The sequence below is a fragment of the Hyperolius riggenbachi genome, chromosome 1 (genome assembly GCF_040937935.1).
Source record: "Hyperolius riggenbachi isolate aHypRig1 chromosome 1, aHypRig1.pri, whole genome shotgun sequence".
Classification (NCBI taxonomy): Eukaryota; Metazoa; Chordata; class Amphibia; order Anura; family Hyperoliidae; genus Hyperolius; species Hyperolius riggenbachi.
The window spans coordinates 188,143,948-188,162,057 of NC_090646.1; the positions used below are offsets into that span (position 1 = coordinate 188,143,948).

Genomic DNA, 18,110 nt, shown 5'->3' on the forward strand with positions numbered 1-18,110 from the left:
AGGTATGAATCTGGCATGGATGTGGAACAAGCTGGTACAGGATTGTCTGTAATCACTCTCACTGACCTTCACAGATAGAGATACACAGCTGTGCTCACTGTCTTTGATGGTGTACATGCATGGAGGCTGAAGAGGCCCTGTTGGCTGGAAGCTTACTCTTTAGATCTTTCAAAGGTAGACAATAAATGGAACATAATCCTGATTCAAAACTTCCATTATTTGATGTTTTGTTTTAAAATTGGTTTGGAGCAAAAAGATTTGCAGTAAAAAGTTGATCTTTTACTTTTAACCAAACCATGCATTATAAACAAACATTTCAAAAGAGGACATACAATACTTTCAGTATAAAATAAAATAGAAAAGCTGCTACATCACACTGGATTTGATATATGTCCATGCAGAGATGGCTCTAAAGCAAAAACATGGCTGAAGGTATCTCACTCAAAATCATTTTTTTCCCTATGTCTACTGTTACAGTAAATTGTGAAAACCTGGAAATATGTTATGTTATGATAGAAGAACTCCTTTCAGTGCACATTATATTCAGCAGCTCTGGATGATGCCTGTACCGCACAGACATAGAAGGATTGAAATGTTAAAGTGTAATTGTCCAAAGATTTATCACTTGGGAAGAAAAGTCGTCCATAGGTGATCGGTGACTCCTACTTGCCCCATCGATAGCCTGTTAAGCCAGCCCAGCAGAGTGAGGTCAGGAGCAGGGAACAATGACTGTAACATGCATACTCACTAACTTTTTACATTTATTTTGTACTTATATAGCATCATCTTTGGCAGTGCTTTACATAGTATATAGTTTTGTCTGCAACTGTCCCTCAGAGGGTCTCTCAATATTATCCATACCAAAGTCAGACTATAATTGTGATATTAGACTGTAAGGCCAGTTCTGGAGGAAGCCAGTTAACCTTTTTATATATTTTTGGGATGTGAGATGAATCAGATTTCCAAGAGGAAACCACCACAAACAAGGGGGTGCTGATATTTTAATTGGGTTATTTTAAAAGTGCAATCCACCAGCCCACCTACTTCTGTGACTTTGCTATTAGCTCATAGGCTTAACTGTAGTGGGACCGGGCCCTGCAGCCACATGGGAATTCAGGGCTGCAGGGGGCCTCAATTTCTTACCCTGCCTATAGAAAGTACCCCCCCATCAGGTGGTGTTGTGGCCAAGCTTGCTTATACTTATATATGACCATACTTACAGTATACATATATTCCAGTATTTGTATAGTGTTTTTTTCCTGTCGGACTCAAAGCACTTGCAAGAAAACCAGTAGAGCGCACTCAGTAGGAAGTAGGAGTGTTAAGGCTTATACATACGGGGCACAACTGTCGGCACAAAGACGTGGCACGCGCATGTCTGGGCGACAGTTGCCCCATGTGTATGAGGCGCGCACCCCGAACTGTCGCCGGAGACAGCAGTTGCCGTGCGACTGAAAAGTTCAATCGCCGGCAACTTCTGTTTCCGCAACTGTCGCTAGTCCACCACGCTTACTGAGTGTGTATGTGTGGACTAGCGACAGCTACCCACAGCCAGAAGGGAGCTTCCGGCGGGGGGACGAAACTTTCGCCAACAGCTTCCGCCGCGTCTCTGCCTGTTGGGCAGAGACGTGTAGACAGCTGTCTTTCAGGCAGAGCTGTCGCCGAGCTGTTGCGCACACGTCTCCTGTGTGCTAGTAACAGCAACAACGGTGCCCTGTGTGTATGAGCCATTAGAGAGTCTTGCCCAAGAAACTCCTTACTGAATAGGTGCAGCTTACTGAACAGGAAGAGCCAAGATCTGAACCCAGGTCTCCTGTGTCAGAGGCAGAGACCTTAACTAGTACACTATCCAGCAGATGTGATCATGGCTGTGGGTTCACAATGGGGTATAATAATGTTTTTCTGAGGGTCCCCTGATCTGTAAATACACCCTAATGTAAACTAAATTGTTTCCTTTGTCTGACTTAAAGTCCATTAAAACCACCCTGGCGTTCTGATTAAATCGCCAGGGTGGCTGCGGGAGGGTTTTTTTTAAATAAAAAAAAAACTATTTCATGCAGCCAACTGAAAGTTGGCTGCATGAAAGCCCACTAGAGGGCGCTCCGGAGGCGATCTTCCGATCGCCTCCGGCGCCCAGAATAAACAAGGAAGGCCGCAATGAGCGGCCTTCCTTGTTTTGCTTATATCGTCGCCATAGCGACGAGCGGAGTGACGTCATCGACGTCAGCCGACGTCCTGACGTCAGCCGCCTCCGATCCAGCCCTTAGCGCTGGCCGGAACTTTTTGTTCCGGCTGCGCAGGGCTCAGGCGGCTAGGGGGGCCCTCTTTCGCCGCTGCTCGCGGCGAATCGCCGCAGAGCGGCGGCGATCAGGCAGCACACGTGGCTGGCAAAGTGCCGGCTGCGTGTGCTGCACTTTATTTGATAAAAATCGGCCCAGCAGGGCCTGAGCGGCAGCCTCCGGCGGTGATGGACGAGCTGAGCTCGTCCAGACCGCTCAGGAGGTTAAGACAATCATGGAATAGATTCTGTTAGTTTCTGGAACAGTGACTGCTATTCTCACAAACCAATAATTTTTACAGCAGTCCCACAGAAGCATGGAATTGAGTATGAGGCTTTTTATATTAAAATATATTTCTAAATGTTATTGCTGTCTAGATAAATCATAATGTAACTAGACATTATAGGTCTGCTGTGTTGCTAGGCCCCATAGCAGGTGCATGGTCTGTTGTGGCTATGGTCATGCCCTTGTCTCTGTTAATTCTAATCATATTGGCATCTACCACTGGAACATTTGCAATATAATGTTACACAGGAATGTTGAAGCTGATTATCCTAACAGAAGTGCTTGGAATGCAGAGCACAAAACATGACATCTCTATAGAAATAGTTTCTTGGTTCAGACCTCAGTTTGGTAGGTAGCAGCAATACGTTTTGAGCACTCCAATTTATAATAGTGGTTCAGTTTAATGGCAACTGCAATAATACCTATACTTTGTACAGAAGATGAGATGCGGAAGATATATAAATACTAAATAATAACAGTGGTTCAGTGTAATGGTAACTGCAATAATGAAGTATAGGAGTCTGAATGGATATAAAGGTAAGCAAACTGCAAGAATAAAATTAGAACTAGTCTGTGTTTTTTTTGTATCATATACCCAGTATTTCAATGTCTTATATTGGAGAAGATTTAATCTCTAAGTTAGCCAATAAATGGTATCATCCTGATTCAAAACTCCTTGGGGAAGATTTAAGAAACCAAAATTATACGTTAAAGCAGGAGGTTTTTACATTATTTTAGCCTCACATAATACTGATGGTGGTTATTATTATACCCTGCCATTGTCATGGCACTAACTGCCCTCAGAAATGCTCACAATCTATTCCCTACCATAGTCCGTTCCAGAGTCAGATTTAGCAAGAAGTAGAGCTTAGTCTGTGGATTTAAAGAATGGCCTGGGTTAGGCTGCTTGCCTGAAAAGGTGATTGTTGCGATTGCGATTTTGCATTTTGATTTTTCATGATTTTGCCACACTTGCGCTTTGCAATTCTCATTTCATTGAATGAAAATTGCATCGCAATCACTCGGAAAATGCTACATGCAGCACATTTACAATTGGCAGAAATTACAAGCGTGCTGCAGTGTGAGTAATCCTAAAGGATTACATATTTCACAGCACTTTGCTGAACACCGGCAATCAGCAAATCGCTGCTGGAAAGTGCCAGAGTGTGAATGGGGCATAAGGGTGTGCTGAAAAATATTAATTACAACGGAGCCCCAGAGAATGAGGAACGCTTGTGAAAAGTCCTTTATGCACAAATATGAGGTGGGTTTTTTTGGAGGGCAAAAAGATGTTTGCTTAGCAGAAGTTGTGGAGGGTGGTGTCTGGATATTATTGAGAAGATAAATGGAGGAAACAGTTTCTGGAAAGCTTTTGAACTTAGTTTTGTAGGGGATCCTCTGGCCAAATCCGTTAATTTAGGTACAGATTGTTCCTGATATTTTGTATGCTCCCGTAAGCCGCTGTGGAGATTGCAGCTACGGCTGTACCGGCAAGGTAATTTGGGTCCCACAGTTCAGTACGTGTTATCCCATCGTCCGGTCAGTTGGGCGCAGGGTGAGCACATTGACAGCTCACCTGCTGCCACTGAAATACTGGACAGCGTTAAATATTATTCCCCCTCCAAGTTATAGCGATTCGGAAGTAGAAGTAATTTGGGGTCCGGCAATCGCCAACACCCGAATTACATTTAAAAACCTGCTGTACAGCTATTGACATGATAACATTGCATGTAGAGCGATGCCCAGGTCAGGCGCAGTGTGGGCTACAGCGCGTGCTGAAATGACCTTCTTCTCTGCAATCTTTGGCTTTGAAAATTAACAGTGTTAGGCCCCGTTTACACTTAATCAGTTGGTGTGCGTTAGTACGCGTTGGTACGCGTTTTTTCCATAGCAGTGTATTGGGGTGTATTGGGAGGAAGATTTCAGTTAAAACGCAATTAAGTGTAAAAGAGGCCATAGGAAAACATGGGCTTTACTTTGAAAATCAGTTTTCTTTCAGTTTTAACTGAGAGCAACTGATTAAGTGTAAAAGGGCCCTTAGTGATGGGATTTAGTAGTGTAAGTGCCGGTGATTTGCAGTGGCATATGGCTGCTATATAGCCTCACTCAGGTTAGCGGGAGTTCCTGGTACTGGACAGTTAGGATAATGGCAATAGATAACGGGGGAAGAGTAGTATATAGGAGAGAACCGAGTGTTGTTTGTTTTGCTAGATGCTGTAACTCCTTTTTCTATTGCCTGAGGAAGCGGGCACTGACCCGTGAAACACGTTGCTTTGTTTTATCTGGAGTTCGTTAATAAATAGACTGAATGTACAGTCGTGTTGTGTCTGCTTGGAGGAGGTAAGTCCACCACTGCCTCCTCTAATTACCACATTTTTGGCTTTTAAGCTCCTTTAAAACCCCTTTTATCCTTTTGGCGCCTCTGTTCTCTCCTATATAATATTGTATCCACCCTGGGTGGAGGGTTGCGACCCTTTTCTACTATCTACAGAGAGCGACTTCTTATTCCTGAGTAGGGTCAGGATAATCTAACTATTACTCTTTGTCACTATCCCCTTTGTCAATACATACTACACTATTGGGGCTCTTGGTGTTCCTCTGTTTATCTCGGGGGAAGAGTAGTGTTAGGGGTAAGGGGGAGGGCCGTGTTAGGCGTAGGCGGGGGAAGGTGTTTAGTGTTAGTAGTTGGTTGGGGTGTTATGCATTGGTGGGGGGATAGTGTTAGGCAGAAGTAAGGGAGGGGTAATTTGAGAGATAGGTTTGGCTAAGCGATAGTAGAATATCAGTAATTTCTACAAATATTCTACTAAGGGTAACAGAAGACAGTATCATATTGGTAAAGTTACCAAGTAGGTCTCTCGCCCATTTCAACTTGCAGCTTTTTTACTGTTAGCTGTTTATTTGCTGCCAGATAACACATGGAAGGATATTATTGAAATCAAGGCCGAATATAATTGAACTAGCATTAGTTTCCTATGTGAGGAAGGAGCGGAAGTGAGATATGTTTGTAAGGTAGATATTGCATGAGATGGTCAGCAAGTGAATGTGTGAATAAATAAGGGCACCTATATTATACTTAAGATATATGCTTGGTAAGCTAAACATCAATTCTTATTTTTATTCAAGCATAGGAATGGCACTACACATTTCTAGGTGTTTATTCATCTGCTTATTTGAATTGATGAAACCACTTGTTTAGAGGTGAAACATCTTCTAAACTATAAAAAAAGAAAATGCTTAGTTAAAACATTCTTATTTGCCTTGATATGCCATGAGCCTGATGATAAATGAGAACCATCAGACATCATTACCAGGTGCCATTACTGCAGTCAGCTGATGACCATAAAAAAAGGTAGCACAAGATTTTTTTTCACCTTCTCCAACAGTCAAAATTTAACGTTGAGCATTATTAAGCTTTGTACAGAAGCAAGCGAGATGTTCATTATTCTCCAAGCATTTAGTATTTCACTTATAAATTCACGCCACAGCTTTGATGGATATGGGAAAGGGGTGTGAAAGGTTAATGTATCAAAATTTCCATTATGCAGTAGTTATGCAGCTAGCATTATTATGCCCTTGGAATGCCTCAGGATCACATACTGGCCAACAGGCTTTGGCATCTATGTGTGCTAGGCCTAGCGGAAGTGTGTCTTTCTGGCAGCTACATGATTAATAGCTAATCAAGGTTAAATGGAAAGCTGCAGACAATAATATATTTGTGCAGTATATTTTTGTTAATCACCAAGCCACAGTTTTACTAAATGTGAAAACAGTTTGAACAGTCATCATCATCTCTGTGGATAACAGAGGGAAGAAGGTCTAATTTATTGAAGCTGTTCAAGACCAAAGACCATTGGAGAAAATGGGTATCTTACCAAACCCGGTCTGAATATATTAAAGCCAATCTGAGATAAAATGTGGGGTCATTACTAATGCCCTCTTTACACATATTAAATTGTTCCCCCTAAAGGTGGCCACTAACGGTCCAATTTCTAGCGAAAAATCGTTCAAACGATCAGAAATTCTGATCGTATTGGTTGTAAATAATCTCTATTGGTGGACACAATCGATTTCACAAACGAGTGAAAAAAATGTCCGAATGAATTTTCGTCAAACCAAAATTTGGATGGTTATGATAGATAGGAAGCAAAGATTGGTTCATTGATGGTGTAGTGAATGATGTATTACAATATTTCACTTCCAATCAGAATTTCTGATCGCTGGAACGATTTTTCGCTAGAAATTGGACCGTTAGTGGCCAGCTTAAATGTTTTTCCTTTCTCACATTACCCACTAATATATTTAGCCTCTCCCCCTCATCTATGCGTTTTGTGGTTGTGTTTTTTGCAGTTGCATTTTCAGTTACATTTTTGAGATGGTGGTTGCCTGAATTTAATACAGGAACACACTGATCAGACATTGTAAACAGTGGGTGAGGTTTATCTACGTAGTACTGTTGTACTTTCTATTTATAATACTGTGAGTGGTGTAGTCAAAGTTTTTTTTGGGTTGGCTTTTTAATATTGTCTGCAATTAACGCAGTTACAGTCCCATGCACATATCAACAGTGAAATCTATTTGTTTTCTGCAGTTATTAAGAGTCATTTTAGCCACGCTTTAATAATTATTACTTTATAAGAATGTTTCTCAAAGACCTCCAAGCTTTTAGAACATTTAAATTATGGTCTATGTATCTGTTGCACTATTTGTCTTAATTGTTCTTTATTTATATTTCAGCTCGAAAATCTAAAAAGCTAGGAAAGTTAAAAGGAGTCCATGAAGAACACCAGCCACCTTCTCTTCAGCAGCCACCTCCACAGAGTCCAAAGGAGGAACCTACATTCACACCCATATCAAAAGATACCTCTGTTTCCACAAACGCAACTATCGTTCCAATCATATCTGCTGTATCTCCTGGACTTACACTGTCAGCAGCTGTGATACTTGAAAATATAGAACCGGAAGTTGTGTATGCGGGGTATGATAGCAATCAGCCTAACACAGCAGAGTACCTTCTATCTAGCCTCAATCGGTTAGCTGGGAAGCAGATGATCCAAGTTGTCAAATGGGCAAAAGTGATTCCAGGTACATAGCACATTCTTTTATTTTCTTTATGCACAAGCTTCTATGAATATGACTTTGACAATGAGCATTATCACTAGTGATCAGCAAATATGGCTATTTTCATTTCGCCATCATTTGTGCAAAAGGTTTTCATTTTCACACAGATTTGCAAAACATACGAGCATGAGGAAAACACATTTTCGCACAAAGTAGAATACACACAAAATAGAAAACACATTTTTACCAAGTGCATTGAAATGAATGGCAATGAAAAAAAGTCATTTTCATACAAATGTGGATGTACCTGAAAAAATATGGGCTTGCAAAAACACATTTTTGCTAAATGCATTGAAATCAATGGGCATTTTGCATGTTTACAAAAATGTATATTGCGCGGTACATAGTATTACACTAATGGAAATAATGTGCAAAATATAATGGCCACAACTAGGTGCACATGATAAAATATGTGATCATGATTTTGTAGATGATGCTGAAATCTTTGTGTGATGACTTTAGTAACTTTTACGTGTAGCAGCTGCACATTATGGGCCTGATCCAATTCAAGTTTTCTCCTAGGAGATCATTTTTCATCTCTGTTTAAAATAACTTTTCAGCACTCTGTAATTGAAAAAAGAACCAAAAAGTAGATGAAAAGTACTATTAAAATTATCTTGAGTATTTTCTGCCTTGCTGGTGGCTTAAAAAGCAATTCTGATAAGATGTAAAAATATCACCTTAGCGAAAATGTAATAGAAAAAAGGAATTGGATTGGGCCAAATGCCCTTATCATTAAAATAACGCTTTAGTCCCAGTTTTAGTTTATTGAATTGAAGCAATATCCTAAAATTATGACTCTGAAAGGGACATTTGCCTTGTCTCTTAAAGCTAAGTAAGCTAAGTTCTGCATAGAGCTGCAGTTTGACCCTCTTCTGTTTAAGACTCTAGTGGATATCTAGTGGATATATAAAATTATTTAAGTTGGCTCCATCTTAGCCACTTTAGCAACAGGGTTGGGGAGATAAACCTCTGTTTGTCTCTCCCTACACTCTGTCAATCATTACTGCATTAGAATTAAGCATTGCTGAGAAGCCTTCCCTGCATGTGGTGGACCATGTGCATACAAAGCTTGTGCTATACAAGCTGCATTCAGGCATTAGTGTATGTACAACATTCAGATCACTGTCTGCAATCACCAGTCCTACATACCCTCATGCAGATGCCATTAGTTTTTTCTGCACATTGTACATGATTTGTGTTTACCCTGTTCTTCATTTATTTTTAGGATTCAGAAACCTGGCTCTTGAGGACCAAATTACGTTAATCCAGTACTCCTGGATGTGCCTGTCATCGTTTGCCTTGAGCTGGAGATCCTATAAACATACAAACAGCCAATACTTGTATTTTGCACCAGATCTGGTATTTAATGAGTAAGTATTCATTTGTATACTTTAAATAATAATGTATAAAGTTGTTTTACAGAACTCAACTATACTTACTACAGTATATACTTTAATGAACTGTGAGGGTAGCTATAATCTCTTTAAAAAGTTCTTGCACTGCATGGCTTACAATCATCTCCCCAGTTCTGGCTGCTGCTGAATATTGTGTTGGGGCCTTTCACAGACCTGTGTGAATCCAAATGCATCCAGTGCTGATGTATGATTCTGTCATCACAGGTGGCATGCTCTGAAACTACTAGGCTGTATGCAGTTTTCCTTACACTCGGTACTGATACAGAGTGTGTTTTTTTTGTCATGTGTGAGGAGGGGATGTGGCTAGGAGAGAGTTAATACAGGCAACATGGGCACAGCCAATGTGGCACTTAAGCCATTTTTGTGACACCAGCACACCAGGACTTGAAATAAAGGCTGCAGCAGAAATATCAAATTTAATAGGCAATTATGCATTTTTTTTTTTACCTTTAAACGTGTTTGCCAAAGCAGGCAAGTAAGCATGATGAATAAAGGTAGTTTTCAAAGCTTGTATGATAGACTGTGGACCATGGCTTGTGCAATGCTATGCGGCCATTGTCGGTGAGCAGGGCCCCAAACGGTTGTCTTGGCCCAAAAACCATCTAACGTGTGTACAAGACTTAAAGGGTACCTAAAGAACACCTAATATGACCATTTTAACTTACCTGGGGCTTCTTCCAGTCCCCTGTAGTCCCTAGCGGTTGTTCTGCACTGATCCGTTTAGCAGCTGTGCCCCTCTGAAAGCTGCATAAAGAAAATATATCTAGGTCTCCACCTGGATTTATGCAAATAGCAAGTGTAATTTATTTACACCATAGTAGCAAAAACACAACGTTTCAGCCTCACGGCCTTTATCAAGTGTTACCAAACAGCCAAACCACATATATAGCGCAAAATTAAAACACACCCCAAATGGGGCAGGTACAAGCTTAATTGGTTGAAGAGAGATTTGCATTTAAAGGTACAGTATGCAATGAATTCATAGAAAGCATCTTAAACTGTATTCATCATTAAGTCCGTTAGGGTACAGTGTACTCAGCCTGTCAATCCATCTGCTTTCTCTTCTGAACAAAGTTGTTTGTCCATCACTGCCCTCATTTGTGAAAACCTTCTCGAGGACACACCAGCGAAGATCTCCAACTGTGTGCCCACATTCATAGTAGTGTTTGCCCTCTGAAAGCTGGCCAGTTGAGCCAGTCACGGGTCACTGTGCATTACATGCCATGCACCTCCTTGTTCACGTTCCCATGCCCATATCATTTGGGGCATGCCCAGCTACAATTTATATTAACTGCACAAACGCAAGACACATCAGCCCATGGGCGCATGATCGAGTAGACACGCAGCCCGAAGCTGTGCATGCAGCTTTTAGAGGGGTACAGCTGCTGATTGGAGCAGCATGAAATGTCAGCAAGGACCCATAAGGACTACATGGAGCTAGAAGAAGCCCCAGGTAAGTTAAACTGGCCACATTAGGTTTACGTTAAAGGAAACCAGAGATGAGACAATTTACAAGTTTTATTCATACAGTACCTGGGGCTTCCTCCAGCCCCATCCGCAAGGATCGCTCCCACACCGCCGTCCTCAGTCTTCTCCCTCTTTGGTACTGGGTCCCGTAACTTCAGCCAGTCACTGCCAGTCTGCGCAAGCGCAGTGCGCTCCCAGCCACGGGAGAGAAACGGAGGAGCGCACTTGCGCATGTGTCGACTGGCCGCGACTAGCCGAACTTATGGGACCTGATAGCGAAAAGGGAGAAGACTGAGGACCGCAGCGTGAGAGCAATCTGTGTGGATGGGGCTGAAGGAAGCCCCAGGTATGTATAAAACTTGTAAATTGTCTCGTCTTTGGTACACTTTAAGTGCCTGTTTCAGCCACTTCAGTGTTTAGTATGAGATTGAAACTAACTGAATATACTGTATCCAGGAATAAAAATCTAATAAATCCAGCATTTTGAAAGGTTTAAATAACATTACTACCAGTTTTTTGTTCCCGAAGTGCTTTGTTTCATCACTACTTTTTTAAACACCAGCCTTCTTACAATCCTCCCACTTGAAAAAGCATTCATCTCTCAGATTCCTAGGATGAGTGGATCAGCATTTATCTTTTTAGGCCAATGTAGTCAAGTTAATTTTGCTCTTTTCTGTATGAAGTAATCTTGCTGAGCTGAGCTATTTCCTCTGTGTGGATTTTTATTTTTCCATTTCTATGAGCATCAGAGAGATTTTATTGCTTATTCACTGTTCCCATTTCTTTTTCCCCTGACTGGGATTCACTTTAGTACAAATATTTAACATGTAAGAAAGAGTGAGGGGAAATATCTCTCGTGATTGAAATTGGTTTTCCCATGAGTTAGCTTGTATGTATGAAAGCTCATTCAGTCACTAGAGCTGTGGAAATGCCAACTGTTGTAGGCTGCCGGGAAATGCAGCATTGATTAACCGTATTTGTAAAACTATCATACCGTTTTATTTTGGTCTTTTTCTCTCTGCATTAACCTATATAGTAGATTCCAAAAGCTCTAAAAAAAAATCCAACAGACCTATTTAATAGGATCAAGAGCAATATACCAGTGACAAGAACCAATAACAGCCAATCCAAAATATTTCTTTAATTTGGCTGCTCTAAAGACAAATTATAGTTGAATATTTCACAGTACATATCAATACTTCACCTTCCTCAAGGGTCCTTTCACACTACATCAGTTGTGGCGCAGAATAATTCTGCATGTCAACGCACTGGCAATGCAATTCTATGGACTTCTTGACATCTCTGCATTGTAACGGAATGTGTTATTCTAACTCGCTGCATGCAGGCTTTAACCCCTTGCCGACCACTCCACGCCAATTGGCGTGAACGCTGCGGCAGCCCCAGGAACACTCCACGCCAATTGGCGTGATGTCCTGCGGCGGCGCCGTCTATTTACACTGTACAACGCTGTGATTTATGGCAACAATGTACTGGGGACAGTCATGTGACACAGCTGTCCCCTCTGGAGGCAGAGAAGAGATCTGCTGTGATAGGCTTATTTAACAACAGACGTTGATTTTTTTAATCCCCCATAAGAAGATGGACTAGTTCAAAACCTCAGTAAAAGGTCAGAAGTATTTGATTAAAAACACTAACTGTGACAGCTACATAGAAAGAAAGTTATTCAAAGTACATCTTACTCTGGGACAAATGTACATGTTCTACATATGTGCACACGTGAATTTTAAATTTTACTTTTTTTTTGTCACAGTGCCCCTTAAATAGCCCACTTTCCCATATCTTTACACTAACTTGAAAAATGTACATATCTTATTTATTTATTTATTGTATTTATAAAGCGCCAACATATTACGCAGTGCTGGACAATAAATAGGGATACATACAATATTTAGGGGTGACATACAGCAAAATGACAATACATGAATACAAGAAAGATCAGATCATGCAGCACAGTATGAGTACAAGGTAATGCTTAGTCAGTCACTGGATGGAGCATGGAGATTAGGCAAGTTAGGTTCACTCAGATGCCTAGCATGGGTGCACAGTAATGGAGGTGCATGATCAGGTTGGACACAAAAGGTGGAGGACCCTGCCCAAAGGCTTACAATCTAAAGGGAGAGGTAGGGACACGAAAGGTAGGGGACCAGAGTTCAGCTGTGGGTTTAGAGCACTTGTGAGGGGTAGTAGGCCAGAGTGAAAAGGTGAGTTTTGAGGGCTTTCTTGAAGATGTTGAAGGAGGGGGCTGCCCTAATGGGTGGAGGTAGGGAGTTCCATAGTGCTGGAGAAGCTCTTGAGAAGTCCTGGGGGCGTGCATGGGACTGGGTGATGCGGGGGGCGGTTAGGCGAAGTTCATTGGAAGAGCGGAGTGAGCGGCTAGGTGTGTACCTCTGAGTAAGATCGGAAATGTAGGTTGGACAGGTTTTGTGGACAGATTTGTAGGTCAGACACAGTATCTTGAATCTGATTCTGGACTGGATAGGAAGCCAGTGGAGGGATTCAAGGAGGGGATCCGCCATGGTGGAGCGATGGGAGCAGTGGATAATTCTGGCTGCTGCATTCATGATGGACTGCATGGGGCTGTTCGGGTCATAGGGAGACCAGACAGCAGGGCATTTCAGTAGTCAAGGCGGGAAATTATGAGGGCATGGATGAGGAGTTTGGTGGTGGCAGAGGTCAGGAAAGGGCGAATCTTACAGATGTTACGAAGGTGGAAGTTGCAGGACTTTGTGAGGTTTTGGATGTGGGGAGTGAAGGAGAGTGCGGAGTCCAGGGTGACACCCAGACAGCGGGCTTGAGAGGTAGGGTGAATGGTAGTGTGGTTAACAGTGACATGCACATCTGGGAGGTTTATGGATGTCCGGGGTGGGAAGATCATAAATTCCGTTTTGTCTAGGTTTAGTTTCAGGAACCTAGCGGACATCCAGGAGGAGATGGCTGATAGACAGGAGGAGACCTTGTCCATGGTAGTGATGGATATGTCAGGGGTGTGGAGGTAGATCTGGGTGTCATCTGCATACAGATGATAGTTAAAACCCATGGAGGAGATAACCTTGCCAATGGAGGATGTGTATAAGGTGAACAGTAGGGGGCCAAGGACCGAACCTTGGGGGACTCCCACCGAGAGGTGGTTGGGGGTGGATGAGGACTCATTGAAGGCGGTCGTGAAGGAGCGGTTGGAGAGGTAGGATGAAAGCCAGGACAGGGCAAGATCGTGAATGCCCATGGACTGGAGGGACTGGAGGAGTAGGGGATGATCTACTGTGTCAAAAGCTGCTGAAAGGTCAAGAAGGAGGAGAATGGAGTATTTACCTTCAGCTTTAGCTAAGGCAAGGTCATTGACCCCTTTGGTGAGAGCAGTTTCGGTTGAGTGGGCAGGCCGAAATCCAGATTGCAGTGGGTCTAGCAGTGAGTTGGCATTGAGGAACTGGGTCAGGAGTTTGTGAACCAGACGCTCAAGGAGTTTTGAGGCAAAGGGGAGGAGGGAGATAGGACGGTAGTTGGAGGGTAATGAGGGGTCGAGGGAGGGTTTCTTGAGCAGGGGTAGTACAGTGGCCTGCTTGAAGTCTGAGGGGAAGGTGCCTGTGGATAGGGAGAGGTTGAACAGGGTAGTGAGGACTGGGGCCAATTCCGTGAAGTGAGGCTGGAGTAAATTAGAAGGGATGGGGTCAAGGGGGGAAGTAGTGGTATGGGAAGTCTGCAGTAGGTGGATGACTTCCTCGGTGGTAGTAGGAGTGAAGGATGTGAGGGGAGGAGAGGGTGGAGGAGGAGCTGGTTGGTAGGGGGTGGGAGGTGAAGATTTGAGATTGGATATTTCCTGGCGGATAGAGACAATTTTGTTGGTGAAGTGGGTGGCTAAATCTGTGGCAGAGAGGGAGGAAACAGAGGGTGGGGGGGTGGGGGGGGGGGGTTTAAGCAGGGAGTTGAAAGTGGCAAAGAGACGCCGGGGGTTGGAAGCTTGTGCTCCGATGAGCTTGGTAAAGTATTCCTGCTTCGCATGAGCAAGGGCAGTGTGGAACTGCAGCAGGTTGGTCTTGTACTGTAGGAAATCCTGGTTAAGTCTAGATTTCCTCCATTTCCATTCAGTGGCGCGTGTTTCCCTCTGGAGGTTGCGAGTATGGGTAGTGCGCCAGGGCTGGGGGTTAGGGTGTCGGTTGCGGCGAAATATTGGTGGAGCAGCTTTCTCTAGGGCTGATGAGAGAGTTTCGCGATACTGAGCTGCAGCAAGATTAGGACAGGTTAGGGTGGGGAGAGTGGAGGAAAGGGCATGGAGGGGGTCAGCAAGGACGCTAGGGTTGAGCTTGCGTAGGTCTCCCTGCCATCGACCAGGTGGGCGGGCGGGTAGTTTGGAGGTGCCTTCCGTGAGGAGGTTGAAGGTGAGAAGGTGATGGTCTGAGGGTGGAAAGGATGCGATGTCAAGGTCTGCAATAGCGGTGGATTTAGTGAATATAAGGTCGAGAGTGTGACGTGCAGTGTGAGTGGGGGCGTTGGTGTGTTATACTAGTCCAAGTGAGTTGGCAATGGTGAGTAGCCGGGTCACAGCGGAGTTCTGGGCTTCATCGATGGGAATATTGAAATCCCCAAGGATGATGGTGGGGAGGTCAGAGGAGAGGATGTGAGGGAGCCAGGAAGCAAGGTCATCGAAAAATTGTGGGGTGGAGCCAGGAGGACGGTATAAGACCGCAACAATGGCAGGGAGGGGGTGGTAGAGGCGGATGGTGTGGGCCTCGAATGATGTGAATTGTAGGGAGGTAGGTGGGGTGAGGACACGGAAGGTGCTGGATGGGGAGAGGAGCAGACCTACCCCTACCCCGGTCCTGTTGTCTGGTCTGGGGGTGTGACTGAGGTGAAGCCCACCATAGGAGATATCTTCAATAAAGATCATGTGGCTAGGCTTGGAACAATGGCGATAGTATCCATTTTGGCTTGGTACACTGTATGGGCTTATGTTCTCTTTGTATAATACAGAGGTACAGAAAACAATGATGATCTTTCTCAGACAGGTGAGAAAGCAATATGCTAACCTCATGCACATAATTCATTACAAACAAGCAAATCAACATACTGGGGACATTTATATTGTACTCTAATGAACTGATCCATATTTAGAACATTTTAAATTATTATTTAAGAACAATAAACATTCTTGTGACATCTGTTTCTTTCAGCCTTAAAACAAAACATAATACAGTGTTTTATGTCTCATTGTGAGCTGATTACAGTAATTGTACTGCAATACGTGTTAGTAAAATGAATTGACTCTTCCTGTAAAGTGTACTCTTCTGGATTGTGACAACGATAAGCAATGCCTCTTATGTTTGTACAGTAAATTACATGTGGCATTTTCAGTGCAGACATATGGATGTATGTAAAGGTTTTGACAGCTGTGTGGTTGAGTGTGGTTAGCTCCTTCCTAAAATAACTTCCTAATATTCAAAGCAATTGACTGCACTGGATTAAGTCACTGAGCCAATGGAGAACAAGCGGAAATAAAACATAGTGTAGTCAGAGCAATGAACTTGTATGAACTTTACAGTCCATAATAGGAAGACAATTGTTTCAATTGTATCTATTGATCTTTACTGCTGAAGAGTGAAGGGACCTTGCAGGATAAGCACACCTGTCTGTAAATAAGATGCTATTTCTACATAATGAGAACCTGTAAAGCCACAAAGCTTGGGCACTCTAGAAAAGTGCCATAACCTTGTGTTTCTGCTTTGTAATATTTTAAGGCCTACTGTTTTAGACACATGGAAATGCTAACCTGCACTTGTCTTAACATTTTTATTATTCTTTCAAATAAAACAGTGACTAAAGAGCCAGCACCAAGCACTTTTTAAAAAGCTTATCATACATGAGAATGAAGAACATAAAAATTGTGCCGCCATTGCCATAGGTGGCTATAGTAAAAGCCGCAATTATCAGCAATGAGGTAGCATTCACAGTGGGATGTTATTGTCCTGCGTTATAAAGTAATTATAACGCAGAGTAATGCACTGTAATGTTAAGCCTATGCAACATTCACAGTGCGACATTAACGTCGCGTTGTAAATGTTGCATTATGGTAACTCACTGCTTGTGTTACCTCTAAACGCAGACGTTAACAGATACAGAGAGGCATACTTTTCATTGACTGTTTTCTCCACTGTATCTACCGTATGCCACGGGAACGCAGCATTAATGCGTGTTACCACATTTTTTTGAGTTGCGTTGTAATGATGCGTTCCAACTTTAGCATCACATTACAACACAACGTCCCACTGTGAATATTTCTTGGGAAATTTGTTAAGACTTCAAATAATATCCATAGGGCCATCTGTGCATTTTGTGCTTGCTAGGCACTGTGAACATGGTCAAAGTCTATTCCTATTCCTCATTTTTGTAAACACCTGTCCCCCCCCCCCCCCCCCAAAAAAAAAAAAACTTTCACAGTTGCATGTATTTGCAGCCATATACTGTATATATGTATGAAATCCACAGGGCTTCTATAAAGTATTCTTTGCAGCCTGCGCTTCTTAGGGTGCTACAGTGAGCCATATTGTGTATAACCACATATACACTGCAAACGTATCTGGAAGTCATCCCAGTACTGTTACTGGGTACAGTGTGCAGAAAAATACAATTTTGCCAGTGACAATACGTCATGGCAGGTTGTCATGTATGATGCAAAAAGTAGCATGTAACTGATTAAAAATTTTGTGCAGTATTTCATTTTATGGCTGACTGTAGGTGTCAATAGATACAGTACACGTAGTAACATAATTAGTGTGGATGAAAAAAGACATCCGTCCTGAGCCATAAAGAGAAAAAAAAAGTGTCCTGAACCTGCACATATCTCAGTTGATCCAGGGGAAGGTGAAACACCTTAGTCAAAGAGCCTCAGGGCTCGTTCCCACTGTTGCGACGCGATTTCGGCCGCATTCCGACGCTTGTAAAAACGCATGCGGATGCGTTTCCGCATGCGTTTTTACCCGCGATTTCGCATGCGATTTCGCATGGCAGGGTGCCACGCGAAATTAACCATGACACTGCCAGGGCAAAATAAAATTGAAAAAGGTGCGAAATCGCACGCGAAATCGCGGGTAAAAACGCATGTAACAAACGCATGCGTTTTTACTATTAAATACATTAGCGGCGATTCGCACGGATTCCCGACGCAGGCGAAATCGTTGGCTCTTTTGTGCGTTTTTTTACCGCTGAAAAAAACGCACCTCAACAACGCTACAGTGGAAACAAGCCCATCCACTTGCATTACATGTGCGGATCTGCATGCGTTGGACGCATGCAGATTCGCGATAGTGGGAACGAGCCCTCAAAAGGGAAAAATTCCTTCTTGACATGATTTAAAGAGACACTTAAAGTGAACCTCCGGACTAAAAATCTACTCAGCAGCACTGAAAAGGCTTGGTGTTTCTTTAACAGTTTCACAGCATCAGAACTTTGTTTTTCTTACCAAAGCATCATTTTTAGCTGCCCAGGCTTTTTTTCCCTGATGCTGTGCAGAGCATGATGGGATTTCCTA

The 18,110-nt window shown here is 42.9% G+C and overlaps 1 protein-coding gene across 4 annotated transcripts in view; it reads left to right on the plus strand.

Annotated features, from left to right (window-relative positions):
• NR3C2 (nuclear receptor subfamily 3 group C member 2) overlaps window positions 1-18,110 on the plus strand; it is a 470,603-nt gene that overhangs the window by 393,963 nt on the left and 58,530 nt on the right. For all 4 annotated transcript variants that reach the window (XM_068279226.1, XM_068279217.1, XM_068279219.1 and 1 more), the window contains exons 5-6: window positions 7,302-7,649; window positions 8,914-9,058. In XM_068279226.1, the coding sequence (XP_068135327.1) occupies window positions 7,302-7,649; window positions 8,914-9,058 (493 nt within the window). The remainder of the gene's footprint in view (window positions 1-7,301; window positions 7,650-8,913; window positions 9,059-18,110) is intronic.